The sequence below is a fragment of the Scomber scombrus genome, chromosome 4 (assembly GCF_963691925.1).
Source record: "Scomber scombrus chromosome 4, fScoSco1.1, whole genome shotgun sequence".
Classification (NCBI taxonomy): Eukaryota; Metazoa; Chordata; class Actinopteri; order Scombriformes; family Scombridae; genus Scomber; species Scomber scombrus.
In genome coordinates this window covers 26,777,568-26,789,644 of record NC_084973.1, presented here as the reverse complement: position 1 = coordinate 26,789,644, position 12,077 = coordinate 26,777,568, and the positions used below count along the sequence as shown (strand labels likewise).

The 12,077-nt window shown below is 39.3% G+C and overlaps 1 protein-coding gene across 1 annotated transcript in view; it reads right to left on the bottom strand.

Moving 5' to 3' along the window:
* Nucleotides 1–9,193, bottom strand: part of kcnt1b (potassium sodium-activated channel subfamily T member 1b) — a 73,680-nt gene extending 64,487 nt beyond the window's left edge. The window contains exons 1-3 of the mRNA XM_062417213.1: nt 9,138–9,193; nt 5,385–5,433; nt 4,283–4,468 (exon numbers count right to left, since the gene is read on the bottom strand). Coding sequence (XP_062273197.1) covers nt 4,283–4,468; nt 5,385–5,425 — 227 coding nt within the window. The 5' untranslated portion in view covers nt 5,426–5,433; nt 9,138–9,193. The remainder of the gene's footprint in view (nt 1–4,282; nt 4,469–5,384; nt 5,434–9,137) is intronic.
* Nucleotides 9,194–12,077: the final 2,884 nt, after the last annotated feature.

Below are 12,077 nucleotides of genomic sequence, written 5' to 3'. Positions count from 1 at the left end.
AATTATTACATTACAATTATACAATGACGGAGGACTTTATCCATGTCGCTGAGTCCTTTTATAGAGAATTTGTTTGTAAGTGGTTAACCACAGCAGTGGAGAAAGTGCCCAGGAGCTCAGGATGTTTATTGAAGCTTGGCCGATGAGAATCAGAGTATTATCAATATACCCGTATGATGCATTATGCCCTCAGGACTCTGAGGAAACTGTCCTCCGTGGGTCATCTTTAAACCTTCATACATAGTACCACGAATACTCTATGCCCATAAATGGTCATACTCAAGGCATCTACAGTAATGGAATTAGCCTATTGGTTCATTATTCTGCGTCACTGTTATCAAAGTGACTTCCCAAAACACCACAGGTAGCTGCCTTAATTGTCTCAAGGAAGGAGTCAGTATGTCTCTCTGCCAAGATGATAGTGCTGCCTTTACTGTGACATCAAGGCCCAAACTTGACCCTAAATATGGAAAATTCCTTAACAAGTGCAAACTAAATAGGTGTCAGTTATAGTAGATGAGCTGCTTTAAACAGCTACTTCCTTATTCAAATTTAACTTTCTAACATATCTGTGTACATACAGAGATTTCCACGGGGCTCACCTTAATTTTCAGTTTTATATTCTTTGGTTTTGATATCCAGCTGAACCTGTTTGAGAATTTGACTGCTCTCGTAGCTGCAGCACTGAGCTCCCATCTGGTGACGCTCTTACATTAAATGAGTTATCAGTGATCACTGCTTGTGTCCTTCAACCCATCGCCTTTCATTCTCACAGCCCTCTATGACTGACGCAAGGAAACAGATGCAAAAGGCAATCGGGGCAGTGAGAGTGGGGGGTGGTGGTTCTGGCTCTCCCTCCGGGGGTTAATTTGTTTTGAGGCTTTACACTCGACAAGGCAGCAGTGCAGGAAATAACCAAGATCACAAACCATGAGCATGAAACAGATCGTCTACCAACAAATAGAGCGTCTCCAAAGCCCAGCGACATCGTATGCTTCCTTATTCCACTCCAGAGCTCGGAAACTACAATCACAGCACAAGCAACATTAGATATTATCAATGATGGTTGTTTCTTCTACTGAGTTCATTGGATAACATGATAATATTGTGCAGAGGTGCCTGTGAAAAGCTGCAGCTGCTCTTTGTTTTGAAAGATACAAAGGCTACTGTGTGTTTTTTAAGGGTAGGATCTGTGTATTATATATCTCTGTGGAAAGACCTAGCATGTGCACACACACACACACGTGCAAGCTCTGGAATAGATGTGTCTGTAGCCCGGCAACAAGCCCTAATTACCCTTCGCAATTGAACAGTGATCAGCAAAACAATTCACAGGGCACCCAACAGATGAAACATGCACACACAATAAACTACATGCATACACACACACACACACACATACATCTGGCTCAAACCATTTATCATCTTGTCAACGGTGCTGATAAAACTGGCAAGCTGTAAATAAAAACAAAGCTATAAGTATCTGTGGTCGAATACTGTCAAATTACTGCACCCCCTGGGAAAATGGCCAATGTGTGTGGGGGGTATAGGGGGAATGGACAAATACTGGACTGCAACTCTTAAATGTTGTGTGCAGAGCAAAAAGGTCTCGCATTGACATAAAACATACTGACAGCAATTTACCGCAGGAAGCCCCAGAGACAGCGGGAGAGGGAGCGAGGGAGAGAGAGAGAGAGAGAGAGAGAGAAAGAGAGAATAATGGTGAAACAGAATGTCATATTTACTTGAATACAAAATTTGGGGTTAAAAGTGAAATTTCACAGCCACTCTCATTTCCCATTCATATGAGATACGGATCAATGAACTAATGACATTTTTTTAAAAAGGCAACAGCCGTCCACAAAAGATTATTGACTGATTGCTGAAACATGGCTGCTGCTGCTGGCAACCAAAAAGCCTGGGTTGGAAAGATAACACGCACAATGTACCGTCTGTCAGATTTAGGGCCTGATAAAATTATAAATAAACAGTACTGACGGTAAAGGCAAGAACAGCTACGGGAATCAACAAGACAAACATTTAAATACAAGCTCTTGGTAGGGGTGTAACGTGTGTAACCTCTGATAAGTCAGGGTTCACAGGTGCACACACTTTAAATATCTACCATTATCTAGCAGGGGTGTCAAACATACGGTCCGTAAGCCAGAAGCAGCCCACTAAAGGGTCTAATCTGGCCCACTGGATAACTTTGCAAAGTATGAAAATTGCAGTTTTTCCTATAAAACACACCGCTATTCTCACTTATTTTAACTCACCATTCACAGGCAAGGCTTCTGATCTGCCTGTGGACATCCAATTTGAGATACCTGACTTGGCAACATGAATCAGATGTGAAGGAAACATTTTTCCTCGGCGGGCTTGGAGACATTTTATCACTGTCTCTTACCAGGGTAACCCCAAACTGACAGACCATTGTTTGGGACGACTTATCTATTGTGAACAAGCTTTTACTGTGATGAATATGATTTTTCTGGTTTTAATATTGTTGAATTTGTACTCATTTTTCTTCTTCTTCATCTGTTTTGAATATATTTGTTTTTTATAAGAAAGGTATACTATATATGTTATATATATTTTTATGGGTGATTATGAAATTTACTGGTCTGGCCCACTTGAGATCAAATTTGGCTGCATGTGGCCCTTGAACTAAAATGAGATTGATACCCCTGATCTAAAGGAACAGTGAGCATTATGCAGGAGGCAGAAGTTTCACTGGCAAATGCACAAAAATCTGGATAACTACTCTTTCTTTTTTTTTAAGCGACAGTCTTGGCTAATTATAAAGCGACTATGTCTGATTCGTCAAACACCCCCAGGCTCTACTCGGCTTCCAATATTAATGGATAACAACAGTTTACAGCACAGTCTTAAAGGACCAGTGTGTAAGATTTAGTGACCTCTAGCAGAACAGACTTGGTAGAAATGGAATATAACATTTATAGGTATGTTTTAATTAGTGTATAATCACATGAAAGTAAGAATTGTGTGCATCTACAAAGGGAGTGGGTCCTCTTTCACAGAGTTTACCATGTTTCTACAGAAGCCCAGAACAGACAAACAAAACATTGGCTTTAGAAGTGCCTTTGCATTTTTTGTAAGTTTTGTGACCACTGTAGGTTCCCCTAAACACTTAAAAGGAGGGGGGGGGGGGGGTATTCAATTGGTTGCAATCTCTAATGTCACCACTCGATGCCACTAAATTCTACACACTGGACCTTGAATAAGATCTTTGAACAAACAAAATACTGAAAAAACAGTTAAGATAATAAATCTTCACCTTACATTTAATGTCACTGTCAATGCAACCGAAAGAGTACATATCAATGATCTCCCATTGCTCTGTGCAAGCCAATGCTGAAGTGAGTGCTGATGCTTTAGAGAGATGGCTTCGTTTCAGTACCATGGAGAGCTCCGCAGCACTCGGCTGTGGCTGATGCTTGACTAATTCTCATCCTCTCGGGCAGCAAACAACATCTGCTGGTCTGCCTCTCCAATCACAGCAATAATTAAAAACTAGGGAGACTCCCAAACACTCCAGTGCTCTAGTGACTATAACACCAGTCAAGGGCCAAGGGAGAGGCAGTTTCATGCTGAGTTCAAAGTGGACGAGAAGGAAGAAGGGAAATTGGTAAGGAGAAATCTACTGGAACACTTCCATTAGAGTAATCAGACCATACTAACACCACTAGTAATGCACAGTGAATGTTGGTGTTAATCCCTCAGAATCATGGAGGAAAGTCTTTTTATTTCAGGTCATAAATCATTTTGTGCTTATGTGAAAATGATACAGGAACAAATTCCTCAAATGTAGAGTCAGAAGAGGCAGAGATACCAATTACTTTGTTCAGTGGCCACAAAGTCTGAGCAAGGGCCAGACACAGTCACTCCACTGTTACCATTTCCACTACTCTATCCACTACTCTATCCACCTACATATAAAACCAGCAGCTGAAAACAACCAAATTCTCTGGAGGGTTGTCATGAAAAGTAATACTGGAAAATGTTGGAAAACAGTAGCTGAAGTAGTTGAAGCTGCTTGAGGGAGAGTGGGTATGTAAACGAAGCCTCAGACAAAGCAATCTACCTCAAACTGTTGAAACAGTGTCTCAAGTATCCAGGGAGATTATGAACTTAAACTAAATATATGCACACACCAATACACACACACACACACACACACACACAAACAACAGCTCCTCCAGGAATATATCTGACCAGCCTTTCACATAGCACATACATTTACAGAGTTTTTTTATGCTACCTGTCATCATTCTGAAATGTCTGATCCCCCAGTAGTAAATCCCTGAAGCGGTAGCGAGGAGGAAGAGGGGGCACCTCTGTGTCTACTTCGGCCATCTTGAGAGTCGAGATGTCCAGAATAACACCAGAGTTGCTGCTGTTGTTCTTCTGCAGAGTCTCTGTCTTCTGCAGAGTCTCGGTGGATTGCCTGCAGGATGAGAAGAGCAGCAGCTGCTCATCAACATGCTCATTTTGGCACTGGGTGGCTTCGAAAAACCAGTTACATCACAACAAATGACTTATTTTATCTTGACAATAGATACAACAATCAGATTCCAGAGAAAATGTACTGTAATTACTGTATATTGTAAAGCAATCAAGGAAATGGACAATTCTGCTGAGAAGATACAATCTTCTGGGAAATCTAAGGGCAGTTATATGGTTGTATTATGAGCAAAAATGACATGCTGTATATTGTACAAAAACACTGACTTGCCATTTTATTGGAACGAAAAAAGGGGAAAACAACAACGACGTAGCAAGAAAAATTGCCCATTTTTCATGTTTCATGAATAATGATTCAAAGAATTGATGGCATGCATTTATTGGGGATTATATAGCAAAAACAACTGATGTTCTTTTTCGTTTTGGGTCATCAGACTTCTATAAACACTTGTAGGCTGAACTGCTCTGTCTGAAATGTCAAAACACAGCTGTGAAAACAAATTGAAGAAAAATGATTTGATTCTCTGCGTTTAAAGCAAGCGATGCGTGAAAGTCTGAACAAGATGATTTGATGTACATTTACTTCCCTATCTGGCATAATGTATTATTAAACAGAGTAAAATGAACACAGACAATCCCATGTATTATTCAAAAAGAAAAGTGAAACATTTTTTTAAAACATCAAAGTAGACAGTGTCAGGGCTAGATCACATCAGAGACCAGTAGGAAGACAGAAACACAGTATTTACACGTGGGAAAACATTTGTGACTACGTGTGCGTGTGCGTGTGCGTGTGTGTGTGTGTTTGTGTGTGTGTGTGTGTGTGTGCATGCGTACATGCGCTCTAACTGTGTCACTCAATGTCACATGTAGGGGAATGAAGTGCTTCAGGAGATTACCTGTCACTATGGGAACTCGATGATCGACGTGGAGGGCTCATGACTGCCTCTGGCGGAGGATTCAGAGAGAGAGAGAAAGACAGAAAGAGGGAGAAAGAAGAAAGGCAAATAGTTTTAACACACTCATTTAAAGAATGCACCTCGTTAAGACTTAGAGAGGATATAATATGATTACATCCTCTGCTTATGCCGCAGCTTAACTCTTCACAGAGTTCGGCAAGCTCTCTGAAATGTGCTGCTCTTCACAGAGAGGATTACACCAACACATATCTATGCAGTTTAATATTAATGTGTTAACTCTCTCACACATACTCAGCGGATGGTGTTTTATTATTCATACTGATTATTCTGAAGTAGCATTTCAGGTGGTTCAATAAACTCGTATCTACTCGTATCTGTTTATTGAAGGCACCTTAGAGTATATGTTTTAAATAATGCAGCATTGGTGAGAGGAGATCTTCTTACTGGGAGGTGTTTAAAGGGTTCCTACACCTTGTCTTAAAATCATCATGGAAAACTTTTGTGAATAAAATGATTTTAGCTTTATATCTAGGTCCTCAGGTATGGCATCCTCTTTGTACGTTGCTGGTTACAAGGTTGAGCTAATCGTTTCCTTTGTTGTGGCAGAAACTCACATTAAAGTCAGATGTTATCCTGCTAACAACCAGACGGGAAGTGTCACCGACACAGCAATTTACTATGAAAATAATGCAATTACAATTTCAAGTGGTTTCAAGCACTTTTCAAACCTTGAACATAACAAATTCAAAGCATTTTCAAGGATTTCCAGCACCTGTACGAAATCAATTTTCTGCCCGCAGAGCAAAACGGGGAGAAGAAAATTATCTCAGAAATAGGACACTGACGTTTCACTTCTGCTTTCACAATGTATGAACAATGTATGAATGTTTGCTCTTCCTGCCTGAACATGAAGGGGGATCATTCATGTGTGCATGTTTCTACTTCAGTGAAGCTATGTTCAGCTTATTTTATAGATGGCATTACTTGTCCAATCATATGATCTATTATCGATGTGTGTGCTGTTGAGATTGCTTCAGTTTGTTGGTAAAGCCTCTAAAGAGGAAACAATAAGTGGGTAATATCTGTGTGTGTGTGTCTGGTCAACATAGTACAGAGTGGGCTAATAGCACCCAGAAACATGCTCTCCCTGATTAACAGTGAAAGCGTAGACCCTAACAAGTGCGGACTGAGAGAGAAATGAGTGGTCAGATGATAAAAGGAGTGTGCTGGTGAGGAGAGGAGATATGAGGAAACAAAAGGAAAGGAAAGCAGGTGGTAAAAGGAGGTCAGTGCAGAAGAGTAAAGAACACATTCTCCTTACCCCTGAAGTAAAGAACACATTAATACAATGTGTTCTTTACTTCAGGGGTAAGGAGAGCGGGATGATAAGATTTTTTTTTATTAAAGGTGACTGCAAGTCCAACATGCAAGTAAAATAAACCTTGATCCTTATGAAAATACAATGTGCAACCTCTGAGTAGATGAGACAAAGTGACCATAATAATAGGGAACAGAGATGCTCCCGGTAAGAGACTTACTGGAGAGAAGAAAGGAGATGGAGCGAAGAACAACACATGCAGGGCAGAGATAAAATTGGTCTCAAACAGTTAGGATGAGAGGAATAAAAATAATTGAGTGTGAAAATGTGTAGTGTGCTTCAAATACAGTATTGCAAATCGCCTCAGGTTGATCTCACATGCAGAAATATCTCAAACATTGTGTATGCTCAGACATAATAGTGTTTCAGTAGACTTTGCTGTCGTTATAAAAAAATTTTAAGTCAAAATGATGATTTGGGCAATGATCTAACTTTGAAATGCAGTGAAACTGAAAGAAAAGTTTCTTAATGACAACACAAAATATATAAAAAAAGATAATTTCCATCTGCAAAACATGCTGCACAGCCCTAAATCCCAGTAGAATATTTCAGAGGCAATTTTAACTTTTGGCATCCAAAATGGCTCATGCAAGTTTTATGATGTACTGGGTGATCCAAAATCCCTCCATACACTTTTAGGGTGACCCTATAAATAACCACTAAAAACAGCAACAACTGAAAATGGCCACAAATGTCAAAGTAAACTCCCAACTGAGCACCAATGCCAAACTTCAAGATAGGAAAATACAAAACTGCACCACAAGGTTCTGATATTATTGAGTTTTTACTTAATTAAGTAGTTAGGTCACTTACTGTGCCACATAAACTGCAGCTAAATAAGGTCGGGCTTCTTCTAGGAGCATATACATGGGTTTCCTTCTTTATAACTTCATTTACCTGACTGTATTCCCGTGTCTGACCGGGGTCCCGTCATTGTAAACACGGGTTGGGTTTAGATAACCTCCGCACACTTTCCATACAACGTTGTGACAGAGGCTGTTTCCCATTAAAGCGTCCCTGAGAAAGCGCTGTCATTATTGGGAAATAGCGAGGAGGAAGAGGAGGAGGGGAGAGAAGTCCACGCCACTCCAGCGGTCAGGAGGTCACAGAAGTCCAGTGGAGTTATCTCTACATGCTCAGGTAAATCAAATTAATCCGCTGTAGGTCCTCATTAGACCCAAAAACTGGTCCTGAGAAAGCTAAATTAGCTCTCAGTTAGTTGTAGCTTATTTCGCGTTGTTTAGGTTTATAACAGAAATGAGTCCCGGCCTCCAGCTCTGATTGGCTGACACGCCTTCGACACCGTTCGATTTATTACACACCTGACAGTTTAATTTAAATATTAATGCGCGAAGCCTTCCAAACCGTGAAGAGAATTATCTGTCGCTTAGCAACAAGTTTGTTTGCGACTGTTGACGAACTACGTTGTTTGGCGGAGGGAGGATGAACCATAGCGTTAACTGATATTTTTAGTCCTGCTGTGGCGATTAAAAACTTAAATTTCACGTGCTCTTGCGTCCTCGTTCCCTGATACTGCTCCGATGTCTAAACGCCTGGTTTAAAATCACTATTAGTAGCGCTTCTTCTTGCTCCTTGGTCCAGACCATCATGTCAGCGCGCTGCGGTCGCTGCTGGTTGCCATGCTTTGCTGTCAGCATCATCAGCATCCTCTCCTCCAGAGCAGAGCAGGAGGAGGGCGCTCATCTCCCAAACCTGAAGTCACCTAGTACGGATGCCTCGCCATCTACCGGACAACCTTGACATGTTTCGGTGTCTTCTGAAGGAAACTGATGTCGACAGGAAATGTCTAATAAAAAGGGCTTTTAGTGAAATGAATAAATCTAACAATAGCTCGCATCATTCTGCATTGTCGTGGGGTTTTTCTCCTCCGCAGCTGTCATAGCCTATTAAAAAAAATCTCGGTTATCTGGGTTTTAAAAATGCAGGACGATTTCTAGACAAATGCTTTCTTCTGTTTTATAAGCAGTGCCATGATGTGAAATCGTAGTGTTTATCTTATAGTACTGTCCTCATCATTCATAGTCATCTGTTGGCAAGAGGTGGAAAGTGCAACTTTTCCACTGTGCACTGTATTTGTGAATGGATTACATATCAGTCTCTATAAATATAAATAAACGTGTCAAACCAAGGCTTTGGCATGGCAATGAACTATAAACAGTTGTCATAAAACATTAAATATTTAGACAGTAGTCCCCAAGTATTAAGTTATGTATTTATTTTATCTCAAAATATCCAACATCAATGAGTATATGTACATGCAAACTCTTGATGACTTCTAGGAATTCACAATATCTTACTCAGCTACATATATGAATTTTTCTGTCGCTACATACCTGCAACAGGTCTGTCCTCAGCTACTTGCCTCACAACAGTCCCCCTCAGATTGAAAAAAATATTCATTATGTGTAATCAGAGGCACGGTTGGGAGACACTGCCGGCTCGTGTGTGTCTCGAGAAAAGCCGTTTTGCTCTGTGTGCATTCCTTTTGCTCAGCCTCTCCACATTTCAGCCCATTATTCTCCAGGGGAAAGAGCTATGAGCGTCATCATTTTAAAGCCCACACAGCCACTTATGCTTTCCCATGCCAGCAGTCGTATCTCACTCACTCGTCTATCTCTCTCTCTGGACCTGGATTCCCACCGATTTCTTTTCCACAACTTGATCCAGATGATTTTGTTGTGTTTGTGTTGTCTTTTGGGGATTGTTTACACAAGCTAAATTGTGAAATATTTCAGTGCTGTACGACATTTACAGTAAGATAGCGTCACAGATGTTCACACGAGCTGATGCAACACACAAAATTTAGTAGTATGATTAACATGTATATTTCAAAGGACAAATATATCAGATACAGACGTATTTCAAATTGAGATAAAGGCTCTAAACATATTAAACACATCAATACAAAATATGTCATTATATCATTTGAAGGAGCCACTTTTACAACATCCAGGTCACTTTCTACCCTTTCAACAACCAGCTGAGTTCCTCACCTTCAAATCCTCATATACATCTAGGTTAAAATTAGGACTGCAACTAAAGATTATTTTCATTATTGATTAATCTGTTGATTATTTTCTCAATTAATCAATTAGTTTTTTGGTCTATAAAAATGTCAGTAAAAGATCATGTCTTTTTTTTCTTTATTTTGTCCACAACCCAAATATGTATATTGAGTTTAATTTCATAGAGGACAAAAGAAACAGAAACTATTTATATTTAACAAGTGGATTTTGGCTTTTTTTCTTCAATTCAGTTATTCGACTCTCAAAACAGTTGGCAAGTTATTTTCTGTTGATCAACCAATTGTTTTATCAGCTAATCATTGCAGCTACTTAAAACAACCAGTTTCATCATCCACTAACCTACATACTCAAAGTATTCATATTTTTTTAATCCTGCACTTTCTTTAACCAAATACCTGCATTATCCATCCTAAGCTTAATTCCTACTCACTGTTACAACAACTGTTACTACACATGAATACACATGACATGAACATTGTGATATTTACATGAGACACTCATGCACTATTTCCATAAAACACTAGATACCTTTATCATGTTTGACATTGTGATGATTTGCATCTTATATTATGTTAAAACCATATTCAATCTGTGTTTGAAGGCTGTCTATCTACAAACCAACACATCTGTTAATGGGGAAAAATGCAACCTGAAATGTACAGTACTGAAAACTGATCCGGCTTCATAAAAGTGGTCTGTTTTATAAGCTAGAGACATAAAAATAGGCATAACTTTAATGGTAACCTGCTAGCCTATAATGGGCTTTAATTTAATGCTTGCAGTCATTGTGTAACTGCGGTTGCCGGCTTTGACTAATGCCGCGATGTCTAATTTTTGAGTGAACTCTTCAATTATTCAGTCATTACGCTGCCTTACGTGAACCATATCACAATGTGTCCTGGAGCCTGGCGCACATCCATTAGGCTCTTTCTCTAACACTTCTGTCCTGTTCATATAATATGAGCATTGTTGAGTCTCAGCACAGCCACTCGCCCTCCTGCATGCTTGCTCTTCATACATCCAAAGTGTCTAAAAACAGATGGAGAGGGAAACAGTCAGACTCAGACAGTGAAGCACTCAGATTCAGCAAGCAGCCCGAAGGCTTATATAATATATAGGAGCCTTATATGAGCATGGTGTATGATTCACAAAGCGAGTCTGTGTATTTGTCTCTGTCTGACTGTCTTGATTGAAAGTATTTTTGTCCAGAACTTGAAATTCACTCAACAACTGTATCATGATGGAAGCATTAGTCTGTGACATTAATTAATGTAATATTACATTTACATTTTAATGAGTATGAGTAATTACTGTGGGTGATAAAGCAACTCTATTTCTCCTCATTCATATCAGTTTTTATTAAAAGTCTTGCACGACTTTGAGTAAAGACAAAGTTGAGATTTTTGACTCTGATTGTGAATAATTAAAATCTTTAACCTCTACATAAGTTTGTGATCCAAATATTTATCTTCTTCTTACTTAGTAAACCCCTTTTCTTTTGAAAACACATTGTACTGTTCTGCCTGTTGTTTGAATATTGAATTATCAGTGTAAAATAATGCTTTGTACTAAATGTTTTACTGTATTTAAGGCCTGGTTATCCCTTGTCTAAGTATTTAAACAATAATCTATATTGATGTCATTTATCTGTTCATTTAAGGATATTGGGTTTTAAATATCTACAGGAAATTGAAACATGGGCATTATTTGATTGATCTTCCGGAGGCCAAGTTGAAAAACACAACAGCAAAGAGCACTTAGCTGAATCAAAGATGTCGCAGCAATTATTCTCCTCTTACCTCCATGAGTTGGTTTCATGACTGTACATTTCTATTGTTTTCAGACTGGTCACACCATCACAGCCTCCTACAGCCAGTAATGCATCATTGAAGACCACAAGGGACATCTGATGCATTGCACACAGAGAGTAATTATGAGAAAATCGCTTTTAAATCAGATAGAAATAGATAGACATCAGTATTATATTCTGTTTCAATATGAAAAAACAGCCAATGACCTTCCTTAAAAACTGAAACACTGACTCTGCACTATTATATACTTTGGTAGCACCATAATGTCAAAGGTTTACACATATAATGTTGGGAATAAACCAAACGTGAGCTATAAAGTACTTGATCAGAGCAGGACTAGTTCACAAGTGTTCGGTTTTCATACCAGGAAATCTGTCTATTATCTATCCCTGACTAAACAGTGCAGGGCTAAAACAGTAATTCTTGGAAATGTTAT